General features: G+C 40.5%; 1 protein-coding gene and 1 pseudogene across 5 annotated transcripts in view; one reads left to right on the forward strand and one right to left on the reverse strand.

Moving 5' to 3' along the window:
- The window catches only part of FMN1 (formin 1), a 436,126-nt gene that overhangs the window by 37,188 nt on the left and 377,954 nt on the right, over positions 1–20,984 (reverse strand). For all 5 annotated transcript variants that reach the window (XM_045450122.1, XM_045450119.1, XM_045450121.1 and 2 more), the window contains 2 exons: positions 6,788–6,839; positions 123–272 (listed from right to left, as the gene is read on the reverse strand). In XM_045450122.1, the coding sequence (XP_045306078.1) occupies positions 123–272; positions 6,788–6,839 (202 nt within the window). The remainder of the gene's footprint in view (positions 1–122; positions 273–6,787; positions 6,840–20,984) is intronic.
- On the forward strand, positions 2,340–5,140 carry LOC123583235 (annotated as a pseudogene).

The raw sequence follows: 20,984 nt of genomic DNA on the forward strand, positions 1-20,984 counted from the left end.
TTCCTCAATCTTGATCTGAAAGAAAATACTGATGTGTGTGAAATGTGCACACTTGGGGAGGTTTGAGACCGCAGTTTCCTAGACTCCTGAGGGGGGTATTGATGACTCCATTAGAACCTTACCTTTCTTTAGATATGGTTTTACTCTCCCGCTTCCAAATGGTTTTGAAGTCACTGCAGAACTCATACCACACCATAAACACGTAGTTGGGTGTGATCTCCTTCTCACCGGACTTTGGCTTCATCCCAAAGTATCCTACTGTTGTTTCAAAACTGCAACAGGTAGGGGGGAAAAACAGAGGATGAGAAACTGTCAAAACCATCAGGGCAAGGACGCTGGGGGCATTTCCCACATATTCATTCTCTAAGACAGAAGCCCAGCCTCATAGTGACTGTGGCTTACCCCAAGCCTCAGAAAATCTATTTGTTCAAACTGATTTTCCATGAAGTCCGACCTGATACACCTGGCCACATCTTCTGTGTATGAAAATGAGGATGTAGAATTCCAGGGTCTTCATCTCAATTCCACATCATTTACCAGCTCCTCGCTTTATGTTTAATGATCATATGGATTATAAAGGTGACATATTGATTCTGCAGCATTAGCACTGGTTAGATAGCCCACCGGAAATAATCTGTTGAGTGTTTCATGGAAAATCAAGAGACTATTCTATCCTTATTCTGGCATCTTCTGGCTTCGTAATCTTGGGTCAATCACTCAGCATCAGACTCTCAGTTTTGTCAAGGGTAAAATAAGACTTAAAATAGATGATCTCTGAGAGGATTACATAGTAAAGCTTGATAGGATATAAGAATGCAAACCACCCATGTATAAAAAGAGATAAAACTGAAGGCACAGAAGGGTTTTGGATGAAAAACCATCTTTGACCTTAAAAATATGATCTCTAATCCTGTCAGAAAAGGATCCAGGTTTTCCAAAGTAGATTCTCAGGTATCGCTACGCATCTCCTGACCTACCCCATGGAGGCTCATTGCACAGCAGACAGCTGGGGCCTCCCAAGCAGCCCTTCTTGGAGGCGCTAGCTTTGTAGCAATTTATAGCTCTGCACTTGGTCCCCCACTCCCAGCCCCCACCCACCCAAAGCCTCACAAGCTCATTTGCCATGAGCAAGAACACTTAAATAAATGGCCCCCTTTTCTAGGGTGTTGGAAACTAATCAAAGCAGGAATGGCTGGCCAGGTTTACTACTCAGTGCTCTATCATCTGTTCAGACACAGCGTTGTTTTTTTTGTTTTTTGTTTTTTTTGTTTTTGTGGCCATCCTGAACACTGAGCTTCTAATGGAGCTCTATTCAATGGCAATTGTAAAACCCTGAAGCCCCGTCACTATTACAGAGAATACTTTCATCTCGTTCTCAGTTATTGGGCAATATGTATCTCATAAGATTTTATCACATTTCACAGATGAACTGTTAATTGATTCCATGGCTATGATTAGGTGAGACCCAAGCTGGAGCTGCGGCTCCGAGTCCCATAAATTCTTTGTGCTTCTGTAAAGAATAAATCTGTTTTTAATGCAAATTAAAACTACTGGCCAGGGAATTTTGGCTCCCAGTTATTAAAAGACTGGAAGTGCATAAGTGGAGAAAGGCAATAACTGTGGTAATTTCTTAAGGGACTCTCCTATAATTCCAAACATACATATTTTGGAGCAAAACCAGGAATGCAAGAAAGTAGCAGTGTCCGCTTTCACACCAGACATGACTCCTAACTCTGTGGCACTCACAATACTGATAAAACCAAATGCATGCTCTATGGCATATGCTTTTATTTCATTCGAAATGAAAATTATATTGACTGTGGAGAGTTACATAACCCACAGGGGCAGGCCATGCGTTTCTTATAGAGCCATGGGACTTTAGAATTGGAAGGGACTTATAGGTCAACTTGTCCGATGTTCTCATTCTAGAGATGAGAAAACCGAGACCTGGAAAGATTGAATGACTTTATTCATTGGCAGAGTGGGGCCTACCATTTGGGTCTCTTGATTCCCAATGAAATGCTTTTTCCACTCTACCCTTCTGTTGTTCATGTTCGTTGACACAGGCATTTAAAAAATAAAAATAGCTTTTTTTTCCTGTTACCACTTTATTCATTAAAAAAATTTTTTTTAATGTTTATTCATTTTTTTGAGACACAGAGACAGAGCATGAGAGGGATAGGGGCAGAGAGAGAGAAGGAGACGCAGAATCTAAAACAGGCTCTACTCTGAGCTGTCAGCACAGAGCCTGATGCGGGGCTCGATCTCACAACCGCGAGATCGTGACCTGAGCCGAAGTCGGATGCTTAACCCGACTGAGCCACCCAGGCGTCCCTCCTGTTACCACTTTAGACACAGTTGCCCCCGATATTTACTCTCCAGGAGAGCACACTGTCATTTTTTTTTTCTCTTCCTTATGGTCACCTTCTATGCGGGAACATATTTATTTGTGCATTAACAGAGAAGAGAAAGTCTTCAGAGGAGCAAATTCTCTTCCTATCTTCCAGCAGGATATAGTGAAGAGTACAGAAACTCCAGTCCTTGTGCTTCATGGATCGCCCCAGCACCCCTGGCTTTATCTGGAGTCTAGATCGTGAGACCAAGATATTGCAAATACTTGTGCAGTTTCAGAGAGGGCCAGCGTTGCCTGTCGAGTTATCACAGAGCTTCAGAAAAGGCTGTTATGGTGTTGGGAGCCTCACTTTTTCCAACCTAAACTGGAGCTAAGCATGTACCCTCACCACCTCTCACCCTGGGGATTTGTGAGGCTTTGTTTGCTAACCCTCAAAGGGGATGAAAACTAAAGGAAATACTGACTTACAGCATTTCCACCCCGCTGTGTATTTCAGAAACTAAGAAAGCAAGTGAACTTCTTCCGAGGAACCAAAGCAAACAAAGTCCCAGGGGATGGCCTGGCTTTGGCACTCTGAAACTTTGACAGAGATGAAGTTGCTCTGAGGCTGTACCTTACTGGACTTCAGTGTTATCCATTTGTTCAAGGGAAAGCTAAAGGTTAGCTTATAAACCTACAACTATGTTATAAGGTCTAGGTCATTGTCCTCCTGAAAACTGTTTCTATTTAGCAACTAGGGGAATTTTCTCCAGTGGACAAAGGGGCAATCATGCTTTCTGAAATTTCTATCTGTCAGCAGATAACTCTAAAATAGCTTTCAATTTTTAAAACACTGATTTCTAATCATATGTTATGTTTTATAAAACTTTTTTTACCTCACCCTGTTCCCTCTTTCCCTCTCTGCTATGATCCCTTATCTGAGGTCTATCTTTTTAATTCGACTAAATATTTTTAGAGTGCAGACAACGATTGTATCGAAGGGCCCATAGCAAAGTGAACTGTTTTATGATGCCAGAGCGGAACACATCCACTTATTGTTTTCCATGCGTGCCTTTAGAAACTGCTTAGGAAAAGCAAATATTCCTTCGCCTCAGAGTAAATTGTTTCTCTTGAGGATAAGACATAAGAATTTACTAAATCTCACACGAATATTGCAACACTGACCACCAACCTCCTTAAACAGTGCGACCAAACAACTGTGGTTTCTACATTAAAGATGGGATCTAACATATTTCATGTATGACATGAAAGCTACGCTACCTTCACCACAAAGTCACGGAAAACGCTGACAACCAGAATTTATGACCCCCCTCAGCATAGCTAATGCACAGCAGCAGCTTCGGCCCCTCTAAGGTGGGCCCCCTTTTCCTTCAAGCAAGAATCTTGAAGAAATATTAGAAATTTGACATCCACCCCGGAAACCAAATTTCTGTTTGGCCTGACACCAATGTGCCCTTGTTGACAGTCTCTTCTGAATATGCAGACTATTTTCTGTAACACAGACATTCGTTTTACACACAGAGGAAGGGAAGACTTAATACAGGGAAGAGGCCAACCAAGAGGCACAAAAATCTAGGCAACCGCTGCAGGCTGAGTCTTGGAAGAGTCTGGCTGTTGGCTCTTACGTGAGTGAACCGAGAGGTCCTGATCCAGAATGGCTACCCTGATCTTTGTTGATAAGGAAAATGGAGACCCAGGCACCTGTGTGGCTCCCAAGGATGGGCAGAAGCTGCAGTCTAGGCCTCCAGTCAAAACTTTAAATTTTTTTTTAATGTTTATTTATTTTTGACAGAGAGAGAGAGACACACACACACAGAGCATGAGCATGGGAGAGGCAGAGAGAGAGGGAGACAGAGTCCGAAGCAGGCTCCAGGCTCTGAGCTGTCAGCACAGAGCCCAACGCGGGCTCGAACTCAGACCGCGAGATCATGACCTGAGCCGAAGTTGGACACTCAACGGACTGAGCCTCCCAGGCACCCCTCCAGTCAAAACTTTAGATGGGAGATCTCAGGTTGACCTGAGCCGAAGTTGGACACTCAACGGACTGAGTCTCCCAGGCACCCCTCCAGTCAAAACTTTAGATAGGAGATCTCAGGTTTCAACACCAGGTGTAGGCAAAATGTCTGATGCTCATGCAGCCTTACCTAAAGCTACCAGGAAGGCTTTGAGAACTGTCAAGAGAGCTACGGAAAATTCAGTAAAGAATGATGGACCTCTCAAACAGAAGCAGCCAAACTTCTCTGCCAAAAAGGTAACTGAGAAGACTGTCAAAGCAAAAAACACTGTTCCAGCCTTGGATGACACCTATCCTGAAATAGAAAAATTCTTTCCCTTCAATCCTTTAGATTTTGAGAGTTTTGACCTGCCTGAAGAGCACCAGATTGCATACCTCCTCTTGAATGGAGTGCCTCTCATGATCCTTGATGAGGAGAGGGAACTTGAAAAGCTGTTACACCTGGTCCCCCCCCTCCGCCCCCATCACCTCTAAAGATGCCCTCTCAACCATGGGAGTCTAATCTGTTGCAGTCTCAAGCATTCTGTCGACCCTGGATATTGAATTGCTACCTGTTTGCTATGACTTAGATATTTAAATTTCTTAGCACTTAATAGTTTGTCTGTTTTGTATTAATAAAGCAATTCTTTAATAAAAAAAAAGAGGCACAAAAATCTAAAGACATAATCATGCGATTATTCTGGTTTTCACAGATGATCGTGCTTGGATGATAACTGTGACTCAAGAACATGTCTGCACTTAGAAAAATTTAGGATTTGCCTTAATTTCACTTTCATCTGTAGTTTAATTTTTTTTTTAATTTTTTGTTTATTTATTCTTGAGAGAGAGAGAGAGAGAGAGCATAAGCGGGTGGGCAGAGCGAGAGAGGGACACAGAATCTGAAGCAGGCTCCAGGCTCTGAGTTGTTAGCACAGAGCCCAATGTGGGGCTTGAACTCACGAGCCATGAGATCATGACCTGAGCCGAAGTCAGACGCTTAACCGACTGAGTCACCCAGGCTCCCCATCTGTATTTTAATTTTATTGGCAATTGAAGGTAGAACAAGATGTTGGTGCTCGTCAAAGCAGAGCAGACAGACCATCTGTAGGATTTCAGAACTCTTGAAAATTGTGGCTAGACAAGAGGAAATAGTTCATTTCTAGAGTTTGTATATTTGCATTTAATGCACTGCTCTCCTCACACATTTATAAAGTTGGTCTTTCTTATAGGCTGTTTCCTAACCCTACCCCTCATTTAATTTTCTAGTCCTCTTAGAACTGGCACCAGCAAAATGTATCCAATTCTCTCTGCTGAATATGAGAATGCCTCACTATGTTCCCACTCACCCTTTTAAGAGGGAGACATACCCAAGCTGACTAACCTGGTCAAATGACAAAAACTCCGATTGAGGACCAGAGCCAATGCTTATTGGGTGAACTGGATGGTTCCATTCTGCTGTCTATTAAGAGAGAGAAGCGCAAAGAAGAGGCCTTCAGTGGGCAAGGGGTTGAACAGAAGACCTCGGAGATCTCTTCCAATTTCTGGGGCACTTTTCATATATACAGGTCAGTCCCTCCTCCCCACTTGCCCCTTGTTTCCAGTATCGCCTCAGATCTGAGGAAAGACATAAGTCTCTTAGGTGTTTGCAAGAATTGGTTTAGTTTAGTTGTAATGCTATGAAGGATCACACTGTTCCTAACTTCCACAAAGTGGTTCAGGAGCAGAGAAATGAAGGAGAGGCAGACAGTGTCATGACGTGTATGACACATGTCAACCAATCACTTCTGAACGGTTCTGTGCTCTTTGAGGAGAAATATTCCCAAGTCCTGTCATAGTGCTTTCCCTCCAGCTCCTGACAGAATCTTATTGCTCATGGATGCATAGCCTCAACAAATGGGGCCAAAAGAACGGCCAGTCAGACATTATGCTAAGTAAAATAAGCATGCCATAAAATGAAAAATACTGTATTGATTTCGTTTATATGAGGTATCTAGAGTGGTCAAAGTCTCAGAGACAGGAAGTAGAATAACGGTTGCCAGGAGCTGGGGTGGGGGAGGAGAGTGCGCAGTTATGGTTTGATGGGTACAGAGTTCCATATGGAGATAGTAAGTTCTGGAGATAGATGAGTGATGGTCACACAGCAGTAAGAATGCACTTAATAATAACAATGATAAAAAGGAACAGCTAGGGGTGCCTGGGTGGCTCAGTTGGTTAAGTGTCCAACTCTTGATCTCGACACAGGTCATTATCTCACAGTTTTGTTCGTGAGTTTGAATCCCGCCTGGGGCTCTGTGCTGAGTGCAGAGCCTGCTTGTGATTCTCTCTCTCCCTCTCTCCTTGCCCCTCCCCTGCTTGTGTTCTCTCAAAATCAATAAGTAAACTTAAAAAAAAATGGAACAGCTAGCCACAGAAAGGACTAAGGCCAAGTCAGAGCCACTTACCTTTTCTGTGCATTCTCCAAATGACTTTCTTCCATTTTATGCTCTTTTTTGGCTGCAAGAAAGAAATAATTATTATTAAAACAGAATTTTCTTCCATCATATCTTTTGTGTAATCTTTTCTTTTTAATGTTTATTTATTTTTGAGAGAGAGAGGAGAGAGGAAGGAAGGAAGGAAGGAAGGAAGGAAGGAAGGAAGGAAGGAAGGAAGAAAGAAAGAAAGAAAGAAAGAAAGAAAGAAAGAAAGAAAGAAAGAAAGAAAGAAAGAGTATGAGAGGGGGAGGGGCAGAGAGAGACACAGAATCTGAAGCAGGCTCCAGGCTCTGAGCTCTCAGCACAGAGCAGGATGCAGGGCTCAAACTCACGAACTGTGAGATCATGACCTGAGACCTGAGCCAAAGTCAGACACTCAGCCAACTGAGCCACCCAGGCATCCCATGTTTTGCATAATCTTCTAACTTTAATTACCACGTTATCAAAATAATTCTGAACTCAGGGGTTGGCGGCCCATACCACATGTCCTGGAGATAGCTCCCAATTGGCTATATCTCCCACCCCCACTTTCTTGAGAACAACTATAGCCAATGGTGGCCATATAATTTACTATTCTCACTAGGACACATCTGAGACTGAAAGAAGGTGATAACTAATAATTACACCTTGATGAAAACATAAATTGCAACAATCCTGGCCAGATTGGTACATGTAGTCACCCCAGCTACAGCTGGCCTCTTTGTGAGCTTTGCCATGTATTTGGCACTCTCCCCACCCCCTCCCCAAACATCAGAAACCCTGTACCATTTACAGCACTTCTGCTCAGGTCCAGCTAAAATCACCGGAACCTTTGCATGCACTGTCTCTATACCCAGGGACTCTTTTGGCAGTCTGTGGAAGCCTACGGTCTCCTTTCTCAGAATACTGATTTTAAATGTCTTGAAAAAACTACTTAAGACTACTAAGGAAATCCATCATACTGAGATACAACCCTGAATTTAGAGATTAGGAATTTATAGTGTTCTGTGAAACTATTTATTCAGGAGGCTTCATTTTTGGGTAGTGCTTTTATAGATCTTTCTCTAATCAGAAAAATAACACTGTTATATATGATAATAGCACCCTTTCACTTTAAAAATGTCTAGAAGGGGGGCCTGGGAGGCTCCGTCGGTTAAGTATCTGACTCTTGATTTCAGCTCAGGTCATGATCCCAGGGTCATGGGATCGAGCCCCACATTGGGCTCTGTGCTGATAGCATGGAGCCTGCTTGGGATTCTTTCTCTCCCTCTCTCTCTGCCCCTCCTCCACGCACACTCTGTTTCTAAATAAATAAATAAATAAATAAATAAATAAGCAAACAAGCAAGCTTAAAAATGTCTAGAAAAATAGGCAAGTCGTAATCCATAAAAGCCCTAAGGTTCCTTTCATTGAAGACTACAATCGTGTGGGAGGGAGGGGAAAGTGGGTGATGGGCATTGAGAAGGGCACCTGTTGGGATGAGCACTGGGTGTTGTATGGAAACCAATTTGACAATAAATTTCATATAAACAAACAAACAAACAGACTATAATGGTGTAAAGTGAATAGGAAAGGAAAATCCATCATATCTATTAGGGCCTATGTCATGATACTTCAAGGTAAAAAGTATTAAAGGATTTTAAAATGCCACTATTTAATTAAGCCTAACTCTGCTATGTACTACCTGTGTCACTGTGGTCAAGTTACTCAGGACCAACTGCATAGTTATTAACTCATCTGTCCTATAAGAATAGCCCCAGTGACTACCCTCACACAGCTGTTCTAAAGATAAATGAGATAATACACATCGAGGGCTTAGCACATAAAATATGATCAATAAATGACATGACAGATATTACTAGTATGTCATCATCAACATCACTGATATTAAAACGCAAATTTTATTAAGTTACTCCTCTGCTCAAAACCTTTCAAAGGCTTGTCGTCACCCTTGACATAACCTCTAATATCTTCATGACGTCCCATTCAGCCCTGCAGTTCCGCTCCCTGGCTCCTCTGGGACACCACCTCCTCTTTGCCAAGTTCATTCCTTTCCACACTCATTGGCCAGCTTGTCGATGCTTGAGTGCACTGAGCATGTGCACTGGGGGTGTCTGCACTTGCCACGCCTCTCTGGGACACCTTGCCTACAGTCTCTGCCTAACTGGCTTCCTTACAGTATTCAGGTCTCAGCTCAAGTATCACCCTCCCTGACTTGACTAAATAAAAGATCACCCCTTGTGGCACATCCCTGTCCCCTCCCCCAACTCTCTCTGCCACCGCACACTACCCCTTTTCTGCCCAGCCTCTATCTACCTGGTAGACTATTCATTGTCTCATTCATTTATGATAAGACAACTGAATGTAAGCTCCAGGAAAGAAGCAACTTCATCTGGCTTGTCTTCTGCTGAGACTTAAACATGGGAAGAGTGCCTATATATTCAATAAATTATTTTACTTGACAAATGCACTTATTGGATAAACATTGCTTAAAAAGAAAGAGGCTAGGTTTCCTAAGCATAAAACTTGATATTTAGAATACAAACACAGGCTTAGAGAAGAATGTCAGGCTGAAGTTATTTACTATTATCTCAACGTCCAGGAAATGTCAATTAACAAAACTTCCTAAGTGCGGTGGCCAACCGAGTGAGGCAGAACTCAGGATCGTTAAATTCCAGCTCTGCCACTTGAGTGTCTGGGACAAGTCACACGTTTCGGCTTCCATCTCCGTAAAATTAAGATGGTAACTCCTCCCTGCACCTACATATGAAGGCTACATGAAAAGGGGACAAGGCTTGCTTGAATCAGAACCTCCGCAGCCAGACCTCTGATGGCTCCATGTCATGTTGAGACAACTGGGGGTTCAAGCTTCCAGTGGAATGGCTGTTTTGACAAAGTTAAATGCTGCTGGAGCATAGGGGAAAGAGCTTGGGCTCTGCAGCAGGCGGGCCCAGGTTGGCTGTGCTCTGTCATGTATTAACCGAAAGCCCTTGGGGAAGTCACTTAACTCCTCTGAGCCTTACCCATAAAACTGGAATGGTAAGATTTCCCTTGCAAGGTGGTTGTGACCTTTGGAGGTACTGAACGTGAGGGATCAACACACATGAGACACTCAACAACGCAGCCATTTATTATCTGACTGCTGAGAAGCAAATGCCAGTAGTCATTATTCCAGCTGTCTGTCTATGGAAAGAGTACTGCAAAATTTCGAGCAAACGTTCCTTTCTTTCTTACGGAGGTCAACAATTACTCTCAATAGAGGGTAGTTTTGCTTGTGATCATTTTCAAGTCACATCAGGTGTGCTCTGCCCAGAACCTCACTATTTTTCCCATTTTACTTACAAAGCTGATGTCCTTATCAAGGTGCCTAAGCAAGGCTTGTCTACAGGAGGGTGTTCCCTGTGTCAGAACACCACAGGGTGTTCCCTGTGTCAGAGTCACTTAATTTGCTGTTTCAGCCCTTTTTTTTTTTTATCCTCAGGGGAAAAAAAAAAAGAAGACAGAAACTGATGTCTAATTTGCAAATACCTGAGAGTCAAAGGGATAGGTGTGAGGGGCTTATGATTTTTCTACTTAATGATAATTGACTTATCAATCTCTGACCTGATTAAACTGAATCACTTCTCATATACTAAATGAAAGATAATGATGCAGGGGGTCTACTTATCAAGGTAATTTTCTGAGAGCAAAGATTCCTTCTTTAACCTCTAGCGTCTATGATCTACAACGGGTTCCTTGCATTGCACAGGAAACCCAGGTCTCTGCACTGCACCCAAGTTACCAACTTAAAAGGCAAACTGGATCATGCCACTCCTGTGCTTATGTGTTCATGAGCTTCCTCTCTGTACAGGGTGAAGTACACTCACACTGCACGGTAAGCCCTTCGCAACCTGGCTCCTGCTACTTCCCACTACGTGCCCCATACTCCTGTCTCGTACGACTCTGTGCTGTTCCTGCCACTCAACCTGTTTTCTTGTACCTTTAGCTTTAGGAACACTGTTTCTCCTGCTTTGAATCCCTCCTCCTCCCTGCCTTCTCCTTCCCAAACACCCCCACGGTAAATGTCTTGTCTTCCTTCAAAAACCAAGCTTTAAAGTTACTCCTTTCATGAAGACCTCCACGGGGGCTTTTATCAACTGGTGACCTGTTCTGTCTGTGCAGCCCAACAACACTGTGTTCACATATGTGGGGCACAGTACTGACACCATTTGCTGGCAGTCTGCTTTTCCTACTAGACTCAGTGTTTCAGGGCAGGAACCAAAATCTATCTCACAATGGAATTTCAGAATCCACTTCTCTCAACTTTAACACCTGGTAGGCACTCCATCTCTCTGACAGATGAATCAACTGAAAGCAAGGGGCCCACACTAGTGGAACACAGTCCCTTATTATCTCCCCAATGGGGAATCAGAGTCCATTTCCTAGCACAGCTATTTATAATATTCATTTTCTGTTTTCAACAACATAGAAGAGAGTATAAGAGAATCAAAGAGTGAGAGAGTACTGACTTTCATCCTGGTATATCCTATGTTAGATCAATACGTTATATAGAATGACAGATCATAGATACAAATAACATTGACCCTGAGTTTTGTCTGTATTGGACTAAAATGTTCGAATAGAGTGATTATGAAAAATGTAGAGTTTTTATAAATAAAATGACACTTCCAGAAAATATTCGGACTATGAACACTTGTCACCTAAATGTACCAAAGTATTCAAGGTTTTATCCTCAAGAGGGTGGTATTCATGCACTGAGAGTGGCTGAAGAAGGACGTCACTCTTCAAAGAAAGTGTGGGTTTTATGCCAAAGATAATTAAGTCATATTTATGGATACCCATCTGGGAGGTAGTAAAGAGTGGAATGAGGGAAAGGGATAGAGGTTGGAATATCTTCCCAGTATTCTTTACACAGTCTATTACACTTTAATACACCATGGTTTATGGACCTGACATGGTTGGTATAAACCAACAGGATGCACAGTAAAGAAGCTGTTTTTATTACAGCTCTCCAAATAGAGGAGCCAGGTGATGCTAACAAGGAAACAAAGAGACCGCACTCCACTTCATGTGGTATCCATCTGATGTGAACATGGCAGCCATTTGTCATTTCTTAGAAAATTGCCCTGTCACGCACTTTCTAGGAGAAAAGAATGCTTTCACCAACAGAGGCAACAGCACATGAACACTGGAAAGAGGGATGACTTTTCAATATTTGAGAGGGGAAAAATATACATATGTGGAACCACTGAGTTATGGGGCCATCTTATATTTGACATTTTTCCTCTCGGTATACTTGCCCCAAAAGGATGCTATCTGCCTATCTCATCTTCCTGTTTTATTAGTTTTCTTGGTTGTGGTTAAATTAGGATGATCATTTCTGGTCTGTCATAGAGTTTACATTTGCAAATGTCTAGCTGGATGGTTAACTTGAAGAGTGGGGGCCGTCTGTGAGGTTTTCTGGGTAAATTGGTGTGAGGCTGGGTAGAGTCATGCTATCAAGGTTCCCAGTATATGGGTATAATGTGATTTCTAGGTCACCTGTCTAAGACTAAAGTGGAGTAGAAAACCCAGGCTTTTGATGAAAGTACTAAGTAAAAGACACTGTATCAGAAGACTTTGAAGAGTCCTTTGGAGTCATAAAATCAAAAGAACCCAGGTAACAGGGAGTCTTAAAAGTCATTTAGTGTAACTCTCAGGCTGATTGAGTGGGGATCCTCCTGTGTTCAGTCAGACTTTCCAGATCTCATCATTTTCATCATTTTTATCTGCCCTTTTCAGTTGCCTTTATAACTGAACCTGAATATTCTTATGGGCATCAAAAAAACCTAAATATTGGTATCACCTTAACTTGGGCACTTGGGGCTTTTCTCAACCAAAGTTCTTCATCTGAACTATAGAATGTGGGAAGTGATTTGACCAGCTATTTTCTAAGTTCCCCCCAGCTCATATGTACATAATTTAGGACCATTTTATTTAAAAATTTTTAAGTTTATTTATTTTGAGGGAGTGTGTGTGTGTGTGTGTGTGTGAGAGAGAGAGAGAGAGAGAGAGAGAGAGAGAGACACAGAGTGCACGAGCGAGCGAGCATGAGCAGGGGAGGAGCAGAGAGAGAATTCCAAGCAGGCTCCATACTGCCAACACAGAGCCCCATGAAGGGCTTGATCTTATAAACCGTGAGACTATGACCTGAGCAGAAATCAAGAGTCAGATGCTTAACCAACTGAGCCACTTGGGTACCCCAAGTAGTACCATTTTAGATGGTAGGGAGATGTTAATTCATTATACACAATGATGGCAACAGAACTTAATTCTCTCATAAATGGTTGCAAAAAGTGAGTCCTGATACAATCAAGCTTACAAATGACTAATGATCTTAGGTCATTTCCATTTTTATATTTCAAAATGTGGGCATAATATTAAAATACCTCATAAAATATCTTACTGATATAATAATTTGAATGAGAAAAATATCCCTGGTTATATAATAAAAGAATTGCACGATTCTTTTATATTCTGTGATGACTGTAATAATTATTTGTGTAGGTGAGGAATATAGTTTAAGAGGTCACAATATAACTCTAAGTGCTCATTAGATTTTGCATCTGGTTTGTTCTTTATAGTAATTATAAAAAAAAGTAAAAATTTTATCCATTCACAACTCTAGGAGGTAATCAGACTAAGAGTATAAGTGGGATCTAAATGAAATAAATTTATCCACAGTTCACAAGTCAACCCACTATAAAAGCTTTATAACTTTTTTTTTGGTCTAATAACTTTTTTTTTCCCTCACCTACGATGAGACGTTCACCCCCACACGTTAAGTTTTCAACCACTCCCCATATGGACACAACACTCAATCTTTAGACTGTAGAATTCTTCTCATGAGCATAAGCAAATGCTCATTCTTCTTAAAGGCAACCATTTCTTTAGCTGTTAATAGTCTGTGATCTTTTTTCCCCTGCTTTGGTATAGTCCAGTGATGTCCTTCAATTCTGTACAACTATCTGTACACAGCAATTTTTTTTGGCATCAAGGGATGCAGATGCAATTACTTGAGAAAATTCGTAAGACCGCATAATCCATAACCTAACTATAACCTAGTCCAACGATTTAGTGCTACAGAAATAAGAAAGTGAAATAAGAAAGGGAATGACTCTCCTGTATCTAGGTCTCGACTCATAAGCCAATATACGTCCCAGGGTCCCCTGCTGCTTCCCAACAGGCTAGATTTCCCTCTAGAATGCTCAAATAGTAAGGTGGTACCTTGAAGTTGCACTAAACAGCACATTTTCCATAGGAGTATATACATCAGACAGAAAGTGCCAACCAAAACGGAATTTCAGCTTTCATTCTAAATTTCCTGACTCTTGATGCTTCAAAACAGACCATGGAGGTAAAACTTAGAATGATCCAGTGAGAGGCTCATTAACATTAATGGGAGTCAGGTGGATGCATTCTCAAACAGGGCCTGAAATTCTCCATTTTATCTCATCCTGTAAGCGTGTGTATACCTTTAACTTATCAGCATTAGCAGAAGTGACATCTCTTTTGAAAAAAAAAAAGTTTTTACTTGGAGTTATTTTTTCACCAATATTTCTAAACAAACATGCTTATAAAATATAATTTTCACTTAAAGAATATACATAACTCCTGTTTTCTATAGTGTTTACCCTGTCTCCCTGCCATCTTGTTCCCAATGGGAAGGCTCATCCCTTCCACAGTGCTTTAGAATTCTTTCAGGGACCATGTAGGGATAAGTGAACTCTGTGGTCTCATCACTCAGGGAGAAGACACCAAATGAATCATCATTTAGGAAATGTTAGGAATTGCAAAGAAGCTAGATGTAAAAAAGAGGGCTGCTCCCATTTTGTTTCATCAAGAATCCTGATGACATTTCAAAGCCAATGGGGTTCAGAGTCACAAGCCTCTAAATAACCATTTGGTGACAAATTGCAGGTATGCTAATATTGAAAGAAGGTCTCCTTTCCCAAACTACTCTGTCCTATCTTGGAATTAGCACTAGCATAAAAGTATGTAATTTCTGGAAGGTATGGACTATATTTTTAAATTTGTATTCAAAATTTAGCACTTAAGACCATAAACTTAGTGTTTAAAAATCAATTTGTTGCTTCCTTAATTGATGAGAATGACTACAAAAGCAGCTACTAGTTTGAATTTGTAAGCCAGTTTATGAGCAAAATGGTAACAGGGTCCATGCTCATTTTTCTCTCTGATTTAAAGCAGTGCTCTTCAAAAGCAGGGCCTCATCTTTTTTTTTTTTTTTTTTCATAGCATTTTAGTACTTGATTTTCAACAGATATTTCTTTAAGCACTGCATTAACAAATGGAAAAAAAAACTGGCACCAATTGGGTTCTTTGGGTTTCCCAAAACTGCCTCTGATGACTATCTCTGTTATTTAGGGCCATCATTTAATTCTTTGTATCTCAACTTTTCCATCTGTATACTGGATAAAATGAAACCCTACACCTGAGAACCAGCTACAATAAACCTAAGAAATTACCTAGTGTAAACAAAGTGAACAAAGTTTATAAGTGAACAAAGTTAAATAATGGGGGACCGAATAAATATTGGATTTTATGATAATGGAATAGTGTACTGAACTGTGACCCCTTCAGCCCACCAGTCACAGCTAATGGGATCCAAGGATAGTCAATCCATGGGCTGATCAACTGCTTATGAAGCAGTTCAATACAACTGACTGGAATAATCAGGTTGGTGGTCATGGTGGTGATGATGAAGATGAAGAAGGAAGAGGAGGAGGAGGGGGGGAGGAGAATATTCACTGAGTACTGTGTCTCAGGTAATAATGCTAAGGGGTTTACATAGATCATTTAACCTTTTCAACTAATCAGATGAGTTCTACATTGTGGATAACAGTGGAACCAAAGCTTCAAATCACTCCATTACTTTCCAGTTGTTGGCCTTGGGCAAGTTAAGTTTAACTTGGTTAACACTGAGTTCTCTAACCTATAAATGAAAGTATTAATAGGACCTATATTAGACAGTTGTTGTAATAATTAAATGAGATATTTGTAAGGTGCTCGGCCATCCCACTTGGTACATTAGCTCAGTAAATGTTAATTATTACAATCATTACAACCACTACCACAACAATTCTAAGTTGCTCAGTGACCTTTGCTTGGTCAATTTTTCTTGGGCTTCCATGAGACTCATTTGAGTAGTTGAGCATCCTGTTTTTCCTTCAGTAACATGTCTATCCCTACAACAAACTCCCTAAGATCTGATGCAAATGCACTAGATCCAAATATCCCACAAATCAGGTTTTCAAAGGGTATCATGGTGATAAAATTCAGAATATAAAGCAGTAAATACAGTGAGACTAAATTATATTACAATGTATGCCACAGAAATAAATTATGTATCTATTAAAAATATCAGAAAGTAATATACCAAAATATTATAGTTGCTATTTCTGCCTTTCTGGCTGATTGGCTTTTTATTTTTCATATGCTTCTTTTTTAAGAATTAGCATCATTTAATATAATCAGAAAAAAATAATTGTATTTGGAAGCAGAAGCAGAGCACACGGAAAGTGACTTGCCCAAGGTCATACAACTAACTTGGGGCAAAAAAGAACTTGTTCCTTTACTCATCGTTTTTTTCACTATACCACACTGTTATTCTTTACATGTTCCTGCTTAAGAACTTAAAACTGTCATATCATTATAGACTAGAAAATTACAGAAATAAGAATTCATAACTGGAAAAACAAGTATTCGAATGAATAAGTTAAACTGAAAGGCATAGTCACCTACGTTAAAGTCCTAAAGCCCTTTATTTATACCTTACGCACGCACACACACACACACACACACACACGTAAATTTTGCCATTTCTATAAAGTAACCATCCTACATATTTTTATGAATTGTCCAGAAATATATACAATCTGAAGAATGATTTTAATCACATTATAAAGATGAAAACTCAGATAAAAGCCATTAGGCATGGTCAGAGATCTTAATAGATTAAGATTGGTTTTAACTAATCAAAAACAAAGAGAGGAAAAAGAAAGCCATACTCGTATTTCAGACAAAATATTACACAGTACCCATACCTTTACAAAGTAGATTTCTTGTTCATCTAGATTTATACTAAACCACTTACATTTTTTGTAGCATAAAACATTTGTTAAATAATTGAAACCCTTCAGAAAAACAAGTATTCCTGTGTTTAGTCATGAATGTACATAAGTAATCAATAGAACATCCATTGCCATCCTTAAACGGGACTTCTTTTAGAACCCTGGCAAAGGTGTAGTGTACTTGGGAAACCGGATTTATAGGGCAACTAAAAAACTGAAACTGAGAAAATTCTCACTGTCGCGATATCTGTTATTGCTCTGAGTATCAAAATAATCCATCAAATTTGCTTTCTTACAGTCAAGAATTTGTCATAGTTGGGGATTTAAATTGGTCCACTAAAAATGGTACCCAAGAATTATACCCTAACTTCAAGAGTTGTGATGCTACCAAGAATATAGGTGCAGGGAAGGCAAGGGATAGTTTGTCTCTTGGGAAGTATGTCCAAGAAAGGAAAACACTAGGTGAACTGTGATTCCCCAAGAAGACACTGTAGAAGACATTCTCCACATTAAAGCACACTTAATTTGCTCTGCCAGTAGAAGTTATGCAGAAGGACTATTAGCGCAAGTGATCCTTATCAGAGTCAGTAAAAAAGAAACAAAGAAATGAGGTTTGGTTTTAAAACTGACCACCCCACTTAGAAGTCTGCTGGGTAAAAGTGCTGATGGTGAGTTTAACAGAATTTGGGGTGGTCTCTCAGGACCCACATCCTCCTTTGCTGCCCCCCACCCCCACTTTTAACAAATCTTTATAATTTCTCCCAGATTTTAAAATAACTCCTCATTGTAGAACATGTGGATATCTGAGGGAAAAAAAAAAGAAAAAAAGATGAAAATAGTGCAGAAGGCTTTCTTATGTAATAGCCTCGGCTAATATTTTGATTCATTTCCATAAATGTAGGTGTACGTTTAGAATCACAAAGCCACGTGTGCTGGTTTATATAGTTGAGGTCATACTGAATATATAATTTTCTTGCTTTTTCGTTTGACATGTCGAAGAATAGGTCAACTTTTAAATGAATACTTTTAAGATACTTTATCATTTGCCATTTAATTGGTAATGATTGAAAAATAATTGTTGGAAAATAAGCCTTTTTTTTCCAAAGTGGGCATGAAACCAATTCAAATAAAATAATTTTCTAGAAACCCATGACAGCATTTCAAAATAATTTTCTGACAACGTTTCTTCAGTAATATCTTTTAGGAGAAAAATGTTTGGTTATGAAGGACTATTAAAACATTATCAAATGTACTTAAAGCAGATTTTTATCTTTTGATTCAACCTGGAAATGATCTGTTGCTTTACTCTTTAGTTGTCTGCTTTCTGTAGCTTAGTAGAGAAATGTTTTAGATGGCCACAAGTATTAAAATCATGTCTTGGGGTGCCTGGGTGGCTCAGTCGGTTAGGTGCCCGACTTCGGCTCAGGTCATGATCTCGCGGTCTGAGTTCGAGCCCCGCATCCGGCTCTGTGCTGACAGCTCAGAGCCTGGAGCCTGTTTCAGATTCTGTGTCTCCCTCTCTCTCTGACCCTCCCCCATTCATGCTCTGTCTCTGTCTGAAAAATAAACGTTAAAAAATTAAAAAAATAAAATAAAATCATGTCTTATGCTGCACAATCAGTTAAAATTTCTTTCCACTGTGTTTAAACCGAATATGTCTGTTCTGTATTTGGAAAATACAGGATAAAGAAAATATCCTTAACAGGAAAAAATACTGAGGGTCAGTATATGCTTGGAAGCAAGTGTGAGGACTCTGAATATAAGACAAGATACACACACACATGCACACACACACCTCCCGCCCCTCAGCAGGGAATAAGTCTCCCTTAAAATCTGAGTGGAGGAAATGGTCAAATATTAGGTAAATTGGAGAAGTGCCATGGTCTCCTTTAGGCACGGACCTGAAGCTAATTGTGCAAATGGCATAAAGCTGATTTCAGAAAGGAGGGGCGGGGGAAAGCTCCTGAAACCAGAGGCTTGAAATGTTTTACTGGAGAAAAACCATAGCATTACCTCCTCCTGTGGGATGATAACAATGATTTATGAAGCTGAAGTCATTTCTTGTGATTGCGCTTCGGGGAGATTGGTTTCACATGATCTGTGAAGCCAGGCGATGCAAGCTGAGGAACCACCCCACATGTTCAACTCAGGCTCGGATCTGCCCTCTTCAAGGGGATTCCAGAGCTCCTCGGAGGGGGAGGAAAAGCTATTGCTTTCTGATCCATGAACCACCTTCTCCCCTCCCACAAGCTCATTAGGTGTACACACAGCTCTCTTATTCTCTCTCCTTTTAAAAGTATTACTACTCCTGCATTGTAAATGCGCAGCAGGATAGTAGCAAAGCCGAGATTAATTCCCCATGGATTTATATGGCTCGTTCTCACCCACCATGACTTGCACCATTTCAAAGGTGCTTATGCTGCTGTTTTTATGGCTGGTCACTAACTTCATTCTGGCACATGGCTGTTGGCGCCATGACACGGAGCGAACATTTTATACCTGAATTAAAGTGGATATTTGACAGTTTCTGTCAGAAAGTTCAGAGCAAAGAATTTGTGGGACAAGATTTATTGCCTATTTTATATGGGATACATCTGTTTCTTTGCTAGCTTTGGTCCTTCCCTTAAAAAAACTTAAAGAAGTTTCCCCCCAGAATATAATGACTGACAGAAAAAAAAAAAAAAAAAAAGCCAAAGCAGAAGAAAAATATGGTCAAAAGTTGGGTATTTAGAACCTGGTTGAAACCCCCCCCCCCCCCACACACACAAAAAAAAAAACAAACAAAAAGATACACTTCTCATTCTGAGGAGGAAAAATGACTCAGAGTCATGAATAAAAGCTCAGTGAAACAATGCTGTTATCATTGGCAATTATTTTATGGCTGGTTTAATGCCACTTATATAATGAAGTTAAAAACTTGAGTGCATAACCTACCATTTTCTGCAGACCTGAAACACAGGACTGGAAAGAATAATCTGCCTTTGATGTACTTTTTAAGATTTCACCATCCTAAACGGTGAGCTATATAATAAGTCCAACCACATCAGCATCAAACAAAAGAAAATTACAGATATTTAAACACTTAAAATTGATATGCCTAATGATAAATGCAGACAGTTTCCAACTGCAATGCATCAACATGATGTGAAGGGTGTATGCAAACTTCATCTCCATCTAAAACCTCTTCCTATTGTAGCAAGGAAGCACCATAGCAGAGATTCATGATTATATAAACACTGGGCTCAACCTGGAACCCTGTATGACAAGACAGGCTACTTTTTCTTGTAACTGCTGTGGGACAGACTTTGATTCTGTACTGCAAAATTGAAAATCAAACTTCCACTCTTAAAGATTCTGAAAAGCTGATTTTTAATTACTTTAGGTTATATGCATTCTTCTTGTAAAACTATTAAACATTACAGATAGAGCCTTCTTTAATGGCTCTCTGCACCCCAGCCTCTGCTCCCCCAACACATATCCTCATCCTCTCCCAAGACTCAACTACTGTTACAAGTTTGAGGTAACAGAACTTCTTTTGAGTGTCCTTGTGCAACGGTGCCACGTTTCTTCTTTTTTCTTTCTTTTTTGATGTTTATTCATTTTGAAAGAGGGAGAGCATTTGCGCATGAGCAGGAGGAGGGGCAGAGAGAGAGGGAGGGAGAGAGAGAATCCCAAGCAGGCTTCATGCTGACAGCGCAGAGCCCCACGCAGGGCTTGATCTCAAGAACTGTGAGATCATGACCTGAGCCGAGATCAAGAGTTGGACGCTTAACCGACCGAGCCACCCAGGCAACCCCATCACCAGGCTTTTTGAAGTCAGACATAGGAAAGTACACTTGCTTGCTCACCAAGGGATGCATGGCTTTAATTTTAGTGGAGACTGTCAAATAGTCCTCCACAATGAGAGTACCATTTTATACTCCTCACAGTCAATAACTGATAATACCAAACTTTCTAATTTTTGCAAATCACATAGATTTTAGTACGAATCCTTACTACCTATATTGCAAATATATTTCCCCATGGTTTTGCTTGTCTTTGGACTTAGTTTATAATAT

Source organism: Leopardus geoffroyi, chromosome B3 (assembly GCF_018350155.1).
Source record: "Leopardus geoffroyi isolate Oge1 chromosome B3, O.geoffroyi_Oge1_pat1.0, whole genome shotgun sequence".
NCBI classification, from domain to species: domain Eukaryota; kingdom Metazoa; phylum Chordata; class Mammalia; order Carnivora; family Felidae; genus Leopardus; species Leopardus geoffroyi.